Raw genomic sequence first — 15,710 nt, forward strand, 5'->3', positions numbered from 1 at the left:
GTGACAATGTTTTTTTGGGGCCGGTTGAGACTCTCAAGAACAGTGCAACATTTGATAAACCCTATGAGGAGTAGTGGGTCGGAAAAAAAGATCTCAAGATTTTGCCTTTGCCAACAGCCAGTGGAGATACTGGCTTCCAGAGAGAGTATTTATAAACAGGTCACGGCCTTTCCCCATTACACTTTCTGCACTTTCAGCCTGCAATACTGGTTTGGTGATCAAGGGGCTGTGACTTGGTTGCTGTTGCTCACCTGGTCTGTCTCCTATGCCCTGGCAATCCTGCCTTCCTTGTGCTCTGCAGTCCACCCGGTGCTGCCAGGTGTTGGGCCAGGAAAAGCTGCAGGCAGAAAACATGGGAAAAGGAAAACCAGGAAAACTCCACCTGGCTGTAGTGCTGCAGAGCTGTGCATGCTCCATGGTTTGGCATCTCACTTGTTGGGTGACAGGAGATGCTCTAAGGTATATTGCACATAGTCAAATGGAGCCTGAAACTGTAACTTAGGGGAGGGACCTAACCATGAGTTTGGGGGAGTGGTTGGTTGTGTCTTTGAAGATCTCAACTGGGCAGTTTCTGTTCTTATCAGGGAAGATGAAAGAACAAGTGAACAGCATGTGTTGTCACTGTTGTCATGCAGTTTAAAGTCTTGTGGAGCTGATACAGGTGACCTGTGCATGTTGACAGACCTGTGTATGTTTATGCCCAGGTGCTTTCTTTTCTCAGTGTTAAGAGTTGACTACAAGTCCCTGAGTATTTCAGCGGGGATGTGTGAGTGGGTAACCCTGTCTTCCATGACTTAAAGCCACACACGCTATTCAAAATGTAGGGTCCAATCCTGTGATAGCTTCTGCAGCCCTAAAGACCCTACAGGAACATAACAACATGGTGTAGAGGGCCAAAACCTGCAGGTGTTTTTCTGATGGGAGACTCTCCACCACTCTCCAAAGCTTCCAGACGAGCAGGCGATGGTGAAGAGGATGCACTGCCCATGCAGGATGTTTCCACATATATAGAAGGTATATACCCAGAATATTGTGTCAGTAAAAGCATACTTGGACTTAACAGTATCTTCAATATATAGTTGGGTCTCTTGGTGGTGAATAGATGGCAAAATAGCACCATCAACCCCTGCTTAGTTGAATCTGATCCATATAAATCAATAATAAATAAATAATTCCCTGCTTAGTGTGTGTGTTTAACAGTATACTCCCAACCCAGATCATCCATAGCTAGAAGGCTTTCTTGCAATCTCAGCACTGTGCTCTTAAGCAGTTATTTTATTGGAAGAAGAGAGTAATTCTTGGCAAAGCTACAGCTGAGTCACTAGCGAAGATAACATAAATCTTAAATCAACCTGTTTTGTTTTTCTTGCCATAGCCAAAGGAACTCAATGTTCTACAGTGAGGAGAGGATGGTAGGCTAAAACAAGAGTAAAGAGAGAAATTATTTATTTAGAACACGTTAGGAACACTGTTCACTGTACATCATAACAGTGTGACGACACAATGGGGTGATCATAAAAGGGTGACTTAAAAAAGCAAAGAAAAGACAAAGCATAGATTACAGGCTAGGTGTGGAAACTGGTGGTTTTTTTTTCTCCTATAAGCAAAGCTGTACAAATAAAGATTGTCTCATACTATTTCTGCACAGGTGAAAGATTGATTTACTGAGTCTGTACATTTTCTTTATTTTTGTATAAACATACCAATACTTAGATTAACACTTCCATATAGTTTACAATGTTTAATTTAAATACAGTATTATGTCTCATTGACTTGTTGACTTAAGGTGCAATTTATCAAAACCTACAGTAAATATTTTCTTCTTTTGTTAATCATTTCTCTTTGGCACGCTTCTGGTTTATTTAAATACAAAAGTGTAGGATTGAATCGAGTATATAACACTGCAGGAACTTGAAGGGTTTTTTGTTAGCATATGAGTGCAATTTTAGGTTTACCACAAGGCTTATTTACAAACAAAGAACTGTATATGAACTTCAGTTTACTTTACATATAAAATGGCAAGACTTTAATGTGCAAGGCAAAAAAAAATTGTTACAGCAACTCCTCCCTTGAGAGAGTGATTTTTGCACCATGGAAATCTTGTATAAAATGTTTTAGAAAATGGAGATTTCTTATGAGGAAGTTCTTGGTACTTCTTATTCTACAGCAAGCCACCTGAACACATGACTTTCTCAGTCCAGAAATGATTCATAAGGTACAGTTTAGCTGATATGTTGGCACTGTAGTAGTGTTGCAGCTACAAACTTCCATGTTCAACTGGCAAACTAAACCAAGGAGCAAAAAACCAACCAGTCTGTGTAAAAAGCTCAGTGACAGTGGCTTCTTTCTAGAAAAAGGTATGCTGCTTATATTCTTGATACTATATCTGGTTTTATTCCAAGGAAGAAAGGTTTAGAATTTGCACTATGCATTGCTATATAGTCTATTTTCATCTTCATGACCTCTGCCTACTTTTGGCTGATTAATAATTGGTTAGAGTCAAAGGTGAATGACAGTAAATGGACTTATTTCTGCTTCTAATGGAAACGTACTAGGAGGCCATCAAAGTGGACCTAAATCAGTGAAGTATCACTTTAGAAAAACTCTTCAAATGCCAGAAAAGCAAACCCACAGCAATTTATTTCACACCTGAAGACCAATCTCAGCAGCTGGCATTGGCATGAACAATATGGGGAAACCTAGCTACATAAACACTGGAAATTCTTCTATGTCCAATTATTTCACAGTTAAAGAAAAATGAAACCCTGTTCACAGTAAAATACTTATTACAAGGCCTTTCTGGTCTGTTCCTCCCTGAATCACGCAAGAGGTATCCCCTCAGCTGCAGAAATGAGTATTTTGGCACGCAATCAAGTTACAGTAGGCGTCAAGTACAGTGCAATCTGTTTAGAAGGCAAGGATGTTAAAAAGGATTTCATACAGGTGCTGTGTAATGTGGGTATGATGTGGAATGCTGTGCTACTCCTGAGTAAAACACGTTTGGCTGTCCCAACTAAGATACCCACTTATGGGCATGCTGATTCCAAAGGGGCATTTCATAGCCTTGGCAATAGTGTATATTCTTAAAAAAAAAGTATTTTACAACTGCCTTTCCAACCTATCAGCAAGGACTGAAAGTGGTGAGTTCAAATTGTTGGGAGAGGTGATGAGAAGCGGGCAGAACTGGTAAGGAGAATCAGTCTGTGTAGTAAATTAAATGCATGTCAGATGTAATTCATTCTCAATTACCCTTTAAGCTTTTTGAGATATTGCATATGGCCATGTCCTTTAGTGCTCCTGTTTTACTTGAAAGCTACCGGCTTTAGAACTGAGATGTCTGCGTGAAGGATATGGTGTCAGACTTATCTACAGCAAAGCCTCCGTTGACGTATGATTTCTTGGTCTCTGTTCCATCATTATCAAGCATTATCGTTTCCAAGGCAAAAGGATTGACTATGTTGACTTCAGAGGTGACATCCATCTGCTCCAGCTCTTTTTTAGAGAGCTTCTCCACTATCCCTGTACCAAAGGCATCTCCCAAGACATTCACCATTGTTCTGAATCGATCCCTATGGAATAAAAATGTTGTCAGACAAACCATTCTGTATGTTACTTAGAAAATCCTTCCAGTAAAAGTAAGCTACTCTAGCAAATACAGAGCTGGTTTTTTCCCAGTGCAGATTCAGGGTAATTCTGCAACTAGAAGAAAAAAATCTTGTAGAACAAGAAACAGAATTTTCCCCACATGTATTTGAAGAAACCTGGAGTCACTTTAATGACAAATTTCTTTGTACAGGGTGTGCAAAACCGCAAGTCACATCACTGGTCTGTTAGAGCTGCAATCACACTGCTGTGCACAGCCTTACAAAATGTTGTAGGGATCACTTCTCAGGCCCTGAAGTATGTTACACAGCTGCATCTCTGTGACGAGAGTGCTTTTGTTGGGAGGAGAGACCGTGGGGTACAGCAGAAGAGTCTGCATCGTGCCTGTCGTCTTTCTAACAGTCATTTCCTCAGCCAGGGTACCTATCCCAGTTATCTTCAGTATTCTGACCCAAACCCTGGAAACGGGAAAGGCTATCTTCTGTTAGCTTCTCCTTTTTAAAGGGTTGAAGTACAAAGTTGTATTAAACAGGTCACTTAAAGGAATATGATACTTCTGTACTGTTGATTTTTTTCCCACCAGAAATGTTACTTGCAGGCCTTAAAAATCTGCCACTACTTGGCAGAGGATCAACAAAACCATGCAATATAGCAAAGTCTGAAAATAGGCGTGTAAGTAAAGTAAGGACAGTGGAAGATCATGCTTCCCTGTTTTCCTTTTCAGTTACACAGCACTGCAAGGGCTTTGTGGCAGAACAAGTTGCTCTGTCTGTGCAGAGATGTTGAGGTGGAAATATTCACTCAAATAGAGGGACTGCAAAAACAAAAGTGAAGTGAATCGGTGTGTCTCATATACATATTTATCTACTACAGCTGCTGAACTGCAGTGCTAAACAGTACCCATGTGTTCTGCATGTGGAAAGGAAATATATGGTAGGGAAAGGATGAGAGACGGGTAAAGTAAAATTCTGGTAGGATCAGTGTGACAAGTGAGGAAATCAATAGCACTGGAAACTCATCTTTCATAATACTTCTATTCTATTCTCAAAATTTTTCTGTTCTTCATTAAAAACATGGAAGTACTCCTCAAGCCTATGTAATAAAATCTTGGTAAGTTCAGGATTAACTAGAGGATTGTTAATGAGCCACTACTAGCAGGTTGCAAAATAATATGTTTTAGGTAATAAGTACAAAAGGCAAAAGTGTTAATAATCTACGTGGCATAATGATGAGCATTCCATCTGCTGAGGTGCAAAATGCACTGGCAATGATCCCTGGTACATGAAATTAATCTTTAATTTGCTTTACACAGCAAGACACCTTAATTTGAAAAAATATCTCAATGAGAATCAGAAACAGCTTGAATTCTTTGTCTGTTTCATGGTGGAACAGGTAGCTTCCATGTATTTGTATGGTGCCTAAGAATCACAGAAATTGTGGACTTTCAAAGTGGAGACAAGATCAGATCCGTAAAATTATGATTACTATGAGAAATAGGGAATTACTGTTCTCTTTCTCTCACTCGCATAAAAGAATTAGAGGGCATCAAATAAAATTATTAGGATGTAGATTAAAACAAACAAAATTAAATATGTCTCTGTGCAACACTGTGTTAGGTTGTGGAATTCCTCTCCACAGGACTTGCGGAAATCTAGAAGTTTATATGTATCCCAAAAGCAATGAGGCACACACAGAAGAAGAAGAAATCTATTGAGAACTGATAAAAAAAGCCCCACCTCTAGCTCAGGAACTCTGTAACCTGCAATTTGCAGCGTTCGAGAAGAGTACGTGTTTGTTCTGTTTTTACACTCTTCTTTAGATACCTGCTCTGAGCCAGTGGTTTGTACTGATATTCACCATCCTTAAGAAAACTAAATGCCCACTGGGACAAGAAGAGAGCTGGAGAAAACAAAATGATTGTGGAGCACAGCAAACAAACCTATTAGACCCTGTTGCAGATAGCTGATGTGGAGAATGTTCTGTTTGGAGCAATTATGCTTATACAGAAATTGAATTGATTCTTGGATCTATTCAACAGCCACGGTTTTCTGGAGACTGGCATTTCTCTCTACAGCTTGTAAAATTGAGTTATATAATAAAATAAATTACATGTATCTGTGAAATACATAAGTTGCTGCCAGAAATCCTTCAAGGAATTGGAAAGGGTGAGGGAGGAACAGGAATACATTTGCCTTGAGTGTAAATATGAGCCGAAGAAGATGACACGCAGAGACTACGAAATGACTAAGATCTCTGCATTGATAGCAACGAAATATCATCCATGCTCAGTTACTGCAGGTGAACAAGACCTTGGTCTGAGCACTAAAGCTTGCATAGTTTAGGAGGCAAAAAAGCTGTATTACAAACTAAAGTTATACTCCTTAACTTGCGAATCCTGCTACTATTTTCTAGTGAATCGTGGGACAAAACTGAATGCTGATGTCTTCTGAACTCCAGAATACACTCTGTGATTCTTTGGGCTTTTGCAAAAGCAGCAGAGAAACATCTCAGTGTAAACTGAACAGAAAAGATTTCTGGTGAAAATGCGTCTCTCCTGAAAGAGCTGCTTAATGGTACTAAGCGGTTTTGATGTGCCCTGAGGTGAGATGGTTGGGATCAGGCATAAGGAACGAGTTTGCATGTGTGTGCTTGCTGATCAAGGTGCTGGGTCTTCAAAAATTGTCAGTGAAGAACAGCCCTAGCAAAGTAATGCCGTCAGCACAGACCCATGGACAGCCCTCCATGTGTATGCACACGGAGTCAAGGACCAGCTTTGCTTAGTTCATGTTGTGCTCCACTCCCTTTTCACCAGGGTATGGATTTTATGTACTTTGTGGAAATCAGCTGAGATGTTCTGCTTGTGGTTGCACTTGATTTTTGCAAATGGTGTATGAATTTAGCATAATATGATGGGAGCTGAGACACTCCAGAGGCATTCCTTGGTACTGTCAAATTTGTCTTTCCCCAGTATTATGCTAATGATTTATTAATGCTGTGACCACTATTTTAAGGTTGGTAGCACCTCTGGATGTGAGGTTATTCACTTCCACCCCATGCAGTAGGAATTATCTCAGAATTAAAGCCAGTACTGCATTCAACTCTATATTGAATAAGCCTGGCCATAAGAAGAATCTTGTCCATTTACTGCAACAGTCCTAAATGATTTTGTTGCTTTCTTTCTCATGCCCACGTGTTCCCACACGACTTACGTAAACATTTAAAAAAAAGGAGAAAGAATTAAATATCAAGTGCCTTAAACTTACAGAAGCCAGTCAACTGCAATGATCAGAGTCACATCTTCAGCGGGCAGGCCGACGGCGCTCAGTACAATCACCATGGTGACAAGTCCAGCTTGGGGGACACCTGCAGCCCCGATGCTGGCTGCTGTAGCTGTGACACTAAATCCCAAATAAAGCCCAGAAAAGGCATTCAGAATATGTGTTGCTCACACAAATAGGCTTATTAGGCTTATTTCACTGCAAGAAAGAAGCCCAAATGTTCCAATTTTCCTCTTGAAATAGTATCTACTCAAAGTCTAGTTTATGGGACAAGTCATGTATAGATACTGTTATGGTTACACTGCAGAATAACAGAAAATGCATGACTAACAAGCAAATTGGACAGATAAGAGGCAGAGGCTGAGCTGGATTTGCAAGTGTTTGGAGTGGAAGAATAATGGCAATTTCCAGAATGATGCTGTATACCAGCTGCATGTCCTGGCCCATCCCACCTCCTCATCAGGTTGCACAGGCAAGGCCTTGGACCAAGAAGTGAGAACGTTTCTGTTACTTCCTGTGCTGTGAATGATAGCTTCAACTTTACTGTGGGGTATCCAAAGTTAATGTACCATTCATTAAGAAAAACACCTCCAACAAAATGCATGTGATGGCTTTAGTCTTACCTAATGGTAACTATTTGGCCAATATCCAGTTCTAAATCATTCAGTTGTGCAATAAATACAGCTGCTACTGCTTCGTAAAGAGCTGTGCCATCCATGTTGATGGTAGCTCCAACTGGAAGAACGAACCTGGTAATTCTTTTGTCGATGAGGTTTTTTTCTTCCGCGCAGCGGAAGGTGACAGGCAAAGTTGCTGAACTGGCACATAGATAAACACACAAAGTAAGCGCAGGCAACAGCACACCATTTTCCTTATCTTTCCTTTTCCTCAGAGCCTGATCTGCTCTAAGATTCAAATGGAGATCTAAAGCAGACAGGAAGGCTGCACCAAGAAAGTGAGAGTTGGCTTTTAAAGCAAAGTAACTTTTGTTATCTCTTCTAATTATGGGAAGAAATAACAAAGTCTTAGTTATCCTCAAAATTACACGGTAAAACAATCATGATGTACGTAGTCATAGAAACAGCGCAACAGCTTGAACTCTAGCAAGTCTGTGACTAATGAAATTAATGGCAAAGAACGATCTCCTGGGAGGGGCAGACTATCGTTTGGGGTAAGGCCAGCGCAATCTATAGTGTCCCTTTGGGTACTACAGAAATAATGATGAGAGTAATACTTCAACCTCCAGGGGATTTAGAATTGTCCAGGTGAAATCAGGGTATGTAACAAAGTAACAATAAAATCAGAGCACAAACAATGCAATTACAACTAAGAACATTACAGAAAATAAATGTTTCTTTTGTTTACCTGGAAGAAATCATGAGAGCCGTCAGAAGTGCCTGAGCCATCCCCATGGCAAACCGGAAAGGATTTTTCCTTACTATTATTAAATAGATCAGTGGCAGAATTATAGTGGAATGGATTGCAAGTCTGCAAAATAAAATGGACTAGTTAAGCAAATGGATTCATCTCATCGCCTTGTTTTAATAAGACAGTGATAATAGGTATCTAGTTTTGTCCTCAAGTACACTTATGAAACAGTAAAGGTGACTTTAGTGACACCTATGTTCAAAATTTAGAAAGTATACCACCTTTAAAAAAATGCAGACTAATGCTCTTCTACACTTTCTTTTGGAAGGAAGAGGGATACTAGTAATTGTAGCTTTTTCCAAAGCAGAACAAAAATTAACTGATATATTGGAAATAATTTTAAACTGATGAAGATGAGAAAATTAAAGTAATAAATAATAATTAAACTGATACGCAGAGGGTGATTTGAAATACGGTAAAACACTCCACTGTCCTGCCAAATCCTTAAAATGCAGACTAGAGACAAATCAGACAAACAAACCAAATGATTTTTCTAAGTTTATCTGCCTTTATTATAGAACACATTTTGGAATTAAAGATAAATATTGTTCCCAGTCAGGGACAGATGAAGTCCACATCTTTCTGCAGAAACTTCAAACATGATCCTGTAAAAAAATCCACACTTACTTTATGGAAGACTGTGTAAGCTTAGGTCTACAATGAAAATGTAGTGAGGTATTTCAGACAGTACAAATGAGATATACGGAGTCTTACCTTCTTTAATGTAAGATGCTGAAATACTGTCTTTTGAAGCTATTAACTTTTAAAATTAAGTGTGTTGACATGCAAAAGATCAAATTGTTCTCTTGACTTTAGCTGCTCAGGTGTATTTGCCTGGATACTTGGGTGCACTTCAGGGACAAATTAATCTTTCAACTTCTGCATTACTTTTGATCATTGTGCATTAATCCTGAATGCATATGAATGCAGAGCTTTGTAGGCATTAAGATTAGAGGTAAACAGCCTGCTGTGAGTATACTTGAAATGAAATATATGTGAAGGGTCTGTGAAATATTTCTCATGTTCAAGGTCGCAAGCAATTACAGCAGCATCAGCTTCTTGTGAAAAGAAATTATAATAGCCTGGAAACATAAAGCCGAGAACTGTTGTCATGTATGACCTTGGGATTTTTATTCTGTCTTCACAAGATGTTCTTGCGAATGTTACTGTGTTGTAATAATGCTTTATGATTTCAGAACAGCTGATAAAGATAGATATAAATCATGGTACCATTTGTTCTGCCAAAACCAGGCAATTAAGACAGCAGCAGCCACAGTACAGAAGTCCACAACAGCATCAAAAATCATCCACAAAACCTAACTATTTGTTTCCTTGGAAAAATGATCTTTTTAAAAGCAGCAACTATTAAAGTTTCATTCTGCAAATGACAAATTACTTATTTAGTGGAATGTAAATAATAGCACACAACATGTATTGATAAAATTTTGTAAAGAACTCTAGACAGAAACCTAACATTTTATACAACGGTGCCTGAGAACAAACTGAATTCTGCAGAATACATAGAAAGAAATATAAAGTGGTATGGGTATCGTTGGGTGTCTTAACAAAATATTGATGAGAGTAAACATTTCAAGTATGTCTACATCTAGAAGCATATTGAGTTCCAAATAGTTATTTTGAAAAATTTACATCTCCACTTTTTTAGTGGCAGCATGAACATGGCATTATCCAAAATAAAGTATTTGTGCATATCTGCTGTGCTACGATTGATTTTTGTGAAACAAATTCGAAGTCATACTTATTTTCATGCATAAAATGCAATTCACAGTAAGCAGCAGAAAATGTTTATACCAAAAATCATAATCAGCAACTGAAAAGAGGAAGTCTAATAGTGCTTAATTAAGATAGGAAGAATCTTGTCCCTCAGAATCCCAAACTGGCATTCCTTATACCATCCAGAGATGAAGCTGCCTTGCTGTTTTCAGAAGAGACAAAGGCACAGGCAAGAGAGAGTCTGCTTGCTGAAGCTTCCTTTTTTTTTTCCATCTCAGGCTGTGAGTCCTCTGGCACTTGTACTATGTCTCCTACTTTGATTTTCTTCCTGTGTGACTGCTAATATGTCCTCATCCTGACACTGTCACTGTTAAAAGTGAGAGGCTGAACATATTTGGTGGCCAGTTGGGGCAGAGGCACTGGGGGAAGTCTGATCCCTTATGGTGACGCGAATGACACATAAAGACTGAGATGTGTTGCAGACAGTGGTGGGTGAGAGCTGGTAGGGCTGACAATGCGAAAGGTCATGAATAATAAAGCTGGGAAGAAGGTAATATAGAAGATGAGCTGGAGAGGGCAAGTTAAAAGAAAGGAAGAGGAGATAAGACACACCAGCCCTCATGCTCTTGCACATTTTTCTTGATAGGCAATACAAGAGATATGTTCAAGATAGCCTGTAATTGTCAGGATTAAGCTTATAGGGAGGATGATAGAGAGACAGCTACAGAAGACACTGATGAAAAGAACACACTGCAAACAGACAAGGTCAAGCAAACAAGGATGAAAACCAAAAAGACGGTGGGAACAGCAGTGTTTAAGAAACCAAAACAAAGAAAGAGTCCAACTTCTTCTGTTTACCAAGAGGTGGGAAAAAAGGGTATTCTTGCAGTCTGGAAAATGTAGAACAAGCACCTCTTCCTTACACCCTATAGCCTTGTGTGTACATGGTCATCTTTGCTCCTGTGATCTGATTACAACATGCCCTCCCTGATGGTGAGTTCTGCAGAGAATGTGCTGCTGTTAGCCCTGCTCCACAACACCTTGAGCATCATCCGCTGTAGGCCACCCCATAAGAGACAGAAATGCTGTAGAGATCTACCCCAACAGCCATCAGGGAAAAGCATGGCATGTGCAAGGGAGTTTGGTGGAACAGAGACTTTTTCTCTCCAAGGAAGTAAAGGTGGGCACCCTTACTATATACAATCTTTTTGATGGAACCTGGGAACCTACTTTAAATTGTTATGCCTCTCAAGCCCATGGTTACCAGCTAAACGGCAGACTATATGTGGTGGTAGTTTACTTTGCAATCGAAGTACTCTGGAGAAAGCACTGTGTCTTCACACAAATCTTAAGGAAGATATGTGCTGCCACAGTACAAATAGTAACCATTAATAGGTAAACAGTCATAAAACCTGCTATCAGATCTAAAACTGGAGTCAAAGGGCAATAATCCACCCAACATACTCCTCCTCTGAGTTAACTGGAGTTAATAACATAGAAAACCTGCAGATGTGATATAGTGTCATTCTATAATGACTTTTACCTAACTTGTGCTCATGGTTATAATTTATATAGAAAATATCAGTCTTTTGATTTACAGTCTCTTGGTAAATATCAACCTTTGCATCCATTAAAAATTTGATTTCTTTTCCAAGACTAAATGGAAACTCACAAAAAACTGCATTATGCATTAGACAAACATAACTTGCACTCATCTCTGTAACAAAAGTCATGATTCAGTGCTATTTCTGGAGCTGTAATTTTTACTTAGAAAGTCATTATATCTCAAATGATTTTTGAACAGCTAGTTCAAACATACTGTCTTATGCATAAAACAAAACAACAACTTCAAAATAAATATGACTATCTAGCAAAGATTAATGCAAAAAAAAAGAGATCCTTCTTGACTATTTATAGAGAAGTTTGCATTTAAGACTAATGTAGTACGCTTCTCTCTGCTTGGTTGTCAGAAAGTATGTGAATGACATTTGAAGAATAGCATGCATATGCATAAAGTAGGGGAAAAGAAGCTCTTGAACAACTTTGGATCTAGCCTCTAGACAAAACATGAATAAATCCTTAGTACACTGAAGGAATTATAGGAGTGGATGCTAAGGTAATGAACCAAGACAGCCTAGAAGTTATGCTTCACTGAATCGGAAATGGAAATTTAAATGCATTTAACTTATTGGGACTGTAATATCCATTTATCTGTCAAAAGGGTTCTTTGTAGTCTTCACAATGATCTAGTATTATAACCTATATCACTTGGAGCAGTTAAGTTGCCCCTTCTAAAGCTGCACATCTGCAAGGCTCCACATTGTGCAGTTGTAAACTCCTCCACCCCAGACTGTTCTACACAGCCAAGGGTCTAGAAAAAGAATAGAAAAAATGTTTTGATGCTTGGCTAAGTTATTCAGATAGCAACTGCTGCTTTTGCAGCTTCACCAGCTACCTTTGCCTTCAAGGAGTAACTAAGAAACTGCAATCCCCAGGGCTTCTCTCGATGTCAGCTGCCTGCTCTGCACTGAGGTGGGAAGGGATCAGTCTCCTCTTTGGCATCACTTATTGTGCACTGCACTTACTATGCATTTGTACTGGGCAGTGGAGCTGGGCCTATCCTGGTGTACCTTGGGCCCACAGGTCCCATGGAGGTTCCCAGCTTAATCCAGATATTCATGTATTTTCAATAGGCTGGCAACCCCAACAAGCCATAATTCACCTCACCCTTTTCCAGCTTCTTCTAGTATCTAATAGAAGCATTACTACTCTCAAAAATACAATGATAATATGTGTTTCAGCACCAAGCTGAGAAGATGAAACAACAAACACAAGAACAGCCTTTTCATTTTTTTTTTTCAGAATGCAAGGCAGTGACTTTTTATAAAAAACAAAACATGCATTCAGCAAAACATGCATTCAAAACATCCTCACATAATTTTCACTGACAAGAATTTTTGCCTCTGACCTAGAAGATGCTGCGTGTTGTGGATAACTGAGTCATAATCAACGAAGCTCTAGAAACTGCACACATTTTATCTAATCTTTAAGAAATGACATACCCACTTAGTACTGTAGCCATATAAAGACCCAGTTTACGAAAGATTTCCCAGTCCTCAACTTCTATGATCTTCCCAGCAATTAAAAACACGATCCCAATTGGCATATACCTAGAAAGCAAAAATAAAGCAATTAAATTTGCATTCTCAGAAATACTGTGTGCTTACCATGGAATAATTTCTCACACAGTATAACTTTTTACAACAGATGGAGGATTTTTTTTTATATTCTATTACACAACTGAAGATTTTTTTTTGTATTCTATTATACAACTGAGTATTCACTTGCAGCAAGACTACAATAGAGGTGATGAAAAAAGATTAGAAAATCAGAGTAAATGTAATCCTATGCATAGTCTAACAAGTAGTGTATGACCTGGTGTCACAGAATACACAGAAGTTAGGAAAGGGTGTGGGCTTTGCCCTGCTGCAGCAAATATTTATACATAGTCACAAGCTTACTAGGCAGTGGAAGTCTGCAGGGCTGAGACCAATATCTGTGCATTCTGCAATCACACACTGATGGGAAAGGTCTCCTGGGCTTACAGCACCTGCCCTGCAGCACTGGGGGTCACCTGCACAGAATAAGAGTGACTTTAGTATGTTAGGATAGTACAGTCATCAGTGTGTTGCTTGATGGAGGGGTCCTCATTCCCCAGTAAACTTACACAAGGCCATGCCTTGCAGACATGAATAGCTGCATGGGCTACTGCCTCCAGAAAATTCAAGGCAAAAATCAGGACTTATGCTAGCACCAGTTCCACTGCATTCCTTTTGGTACCAGAGAGCAGGCTGTCACAGAGACAAGCTGCCACTTCACAGCTTTAAGTAGTATAAATGAATATATAAATTTGTGACTATATAAAAGGTACCTATTTTAAAATATAAATTATAAATTTATAAAATGTGTGTGTGCTATCTCACAAAAATAGTACTTTGTCCCTGTGCAAAGCAGGGACTCCTACCACCTTCTGAGCCCTGAACTTGGTGAATGCAGAACTAATTCTTCACACTGCCAGCATCAAACTTTACCTTATTCAAGGCAACAGCTCCCACATCTGTAGAAACACAGGGAGCCTGTAGCCACAACTTCGGGCACATGCAAGACGATGGATAAGTCAGATTATGGGTACGATCCTGTATCTGTGGCATGTGCTAACTCTCAGGTCTTGTCAATGGTAATCTGCTGCAGAGAGAGGCAGCCTGTTTCATGGGGCTGCAACTCAGCTGGGGACTGAACCAGCTGCCTAGAACAGGATAAGTTGCAGAAACTGATTTACCTTCCTTTAAAGGCAGCAAGAAGTGTGCAACTAAACCCTAGACAGGTTTGCGATTTTACAGGCATCTCAGTGTGCTGGGACGGAAGAAAAACCCATGGAAGGGACAGATCTGATAAGCTACTGTTCGTGTGAAACGTGGATATAAGCATTGTAGTAAATGGCACAAGGCATTCCACGTGTAGGATCAAACTCTAGAAAGGATTGTATGTGCTTATAGTGCTGGTCCTGTAATTGTGATCTGCATGGATAAAAGCTCCGTGAAGAGCTGTGAAGTCCAACCAAACACTATCAGACAAGTTGCTACATTTTAAAATTGTTTTTTCTGTCTGAGAATATTATGAGAGAATATTGTAAGAATGTTGTCTCACAAAAGTTATTAGCAGAAGGTAAACGATGTTAAGTTGTATTTTGCAGACCATTTTGGATTTTGCTCTGTGATATAGCTTGTATATTAATTTATATTTCTAAAGGAACTTAGCTCCAAGGACAGCTATCTTGTGAAAATAATAGCTATCAGGGAATAGTGTTCAAGACTAAGAGTATGTGGGTGGTAATGCTTCTACAGTCCTCAAATCACTAGTGCAGCTGTACCAGTTTGATATAACCTTCTAGGAAGAATATCTGAAAAACTCAGGTTTCTTGTGTACCAACAGGAGAGTATATAGTAAGTGGAAGCCCTGTCTCCAGTTTCCTCAAATGGATCAAATTCTGTAGAAAGGAAAAATTTCACCAGCCTTTCTTTTAAAGTTGTTTGCTGTAAAGCACTATACAAAAGCAAACATGAAGTATGAGTCTGCTCCTACCTCTTCAATAACAAAACCCACCTAAAGAAGTTGTTAGAAAAAGCCAATATGTCCTTGGACTTACCACATAATTATCTGAACTATTCTCATTGTAGCTTCATTCAGTGCATTGAAAAAATCCACCAGCACTTGTCCTTTCTCTCCCATTTTCCCAATAACCATTCCAAAAACAAGACAAAAGACGATCAAACCCAGCACATTGATGCCGTCGGAATACATGCCCACGATTTTGTATTCTTGGGTTTTGTTCTACAGATTAGATTCAAGAGAAAAAAGTTACTATCTGAAAACACTGAATTTACTTTAAAGTGTTCTAAAATGAAAACACATTTAGATCTTTCTTTGAAAAGACACAGAGCTCTTCCCCAGTCACTCTATTCCCTTTCTGGCAGTGCCAAGTGGGCAAGTTCAGGAATGAAGGTAGAACTAAATTGTCTTTGAAAGCTTTGTATTTTAAAGCTATGCAAGGATCTGACCAAACCCTAGCAGGGGATAAAGCACCCCTTAATTTATGTTTTCCTTGCT

The 15,710-nt window shown here is 39.2% G+C and overlaps 1 protein-coding gene across 2 annotated transcripts in view; it reads right to left on the reverse strand.

The window, feature by feature from the left end:
* Positions 1-1,429: 1,429 nt before the first annotated feature.
* The window catches only part of SLC1A1 (solute carrier family 1 member 1), a 56,822-nt gene continuing 42,541 nt past the window's right edge, over positions 1,430-15,710 (reverse strand). The window contains exons 7-12 of one of the 2 annotated variants that reach the window (XM_068422072.1): positions 15,250-15,434; positions 13,106-13,213; positions 8,247-8,369; positions 7,505-7,699; positions 6,867-7,001; positions 1,430-3,569 (exon numbers count right to left, since the gene is read on the reverse strand). In XM_068422072.1, the coding sequence (XP_068278173.1) occupies positions 3,323-3,569; positions 6,867-7,001; positions 7,505-7,699; positions 8,247-8,369; positions 13,106-13,213; positions 15,250-15,434 (993 nt within the window). In that variant the 3' untranslated portion in view covers positions 1,430-3,322. The remainder of the gene's footprint in view (positions 3,570-6,866; positions 7,002-7,504; positions 7,700-8,246; positions 8,370-13,105; positions 13,214-15,249; positions 15,435-15,710) is intronic. The other variant, XM_068422073.1, reaches the window with a different exon arrangement.

The sequence above is a fragment of the Nyctibius grandis genome, chromosome Z (genome assembly GCF_013368605.1).
Source record: "Nyctibius grandis isolate bNycGra1 chromosome Z, bNycGra1.pri, whole genome shotgun sequence".
Classification (NCBI taxonomy): domain Eukaryota; kingdom Metazoa; phylum Chordata; class Aves; order Nyctibiiformes; family Nyctibiidae; genus Nyctibius; species Nyctibius grandis.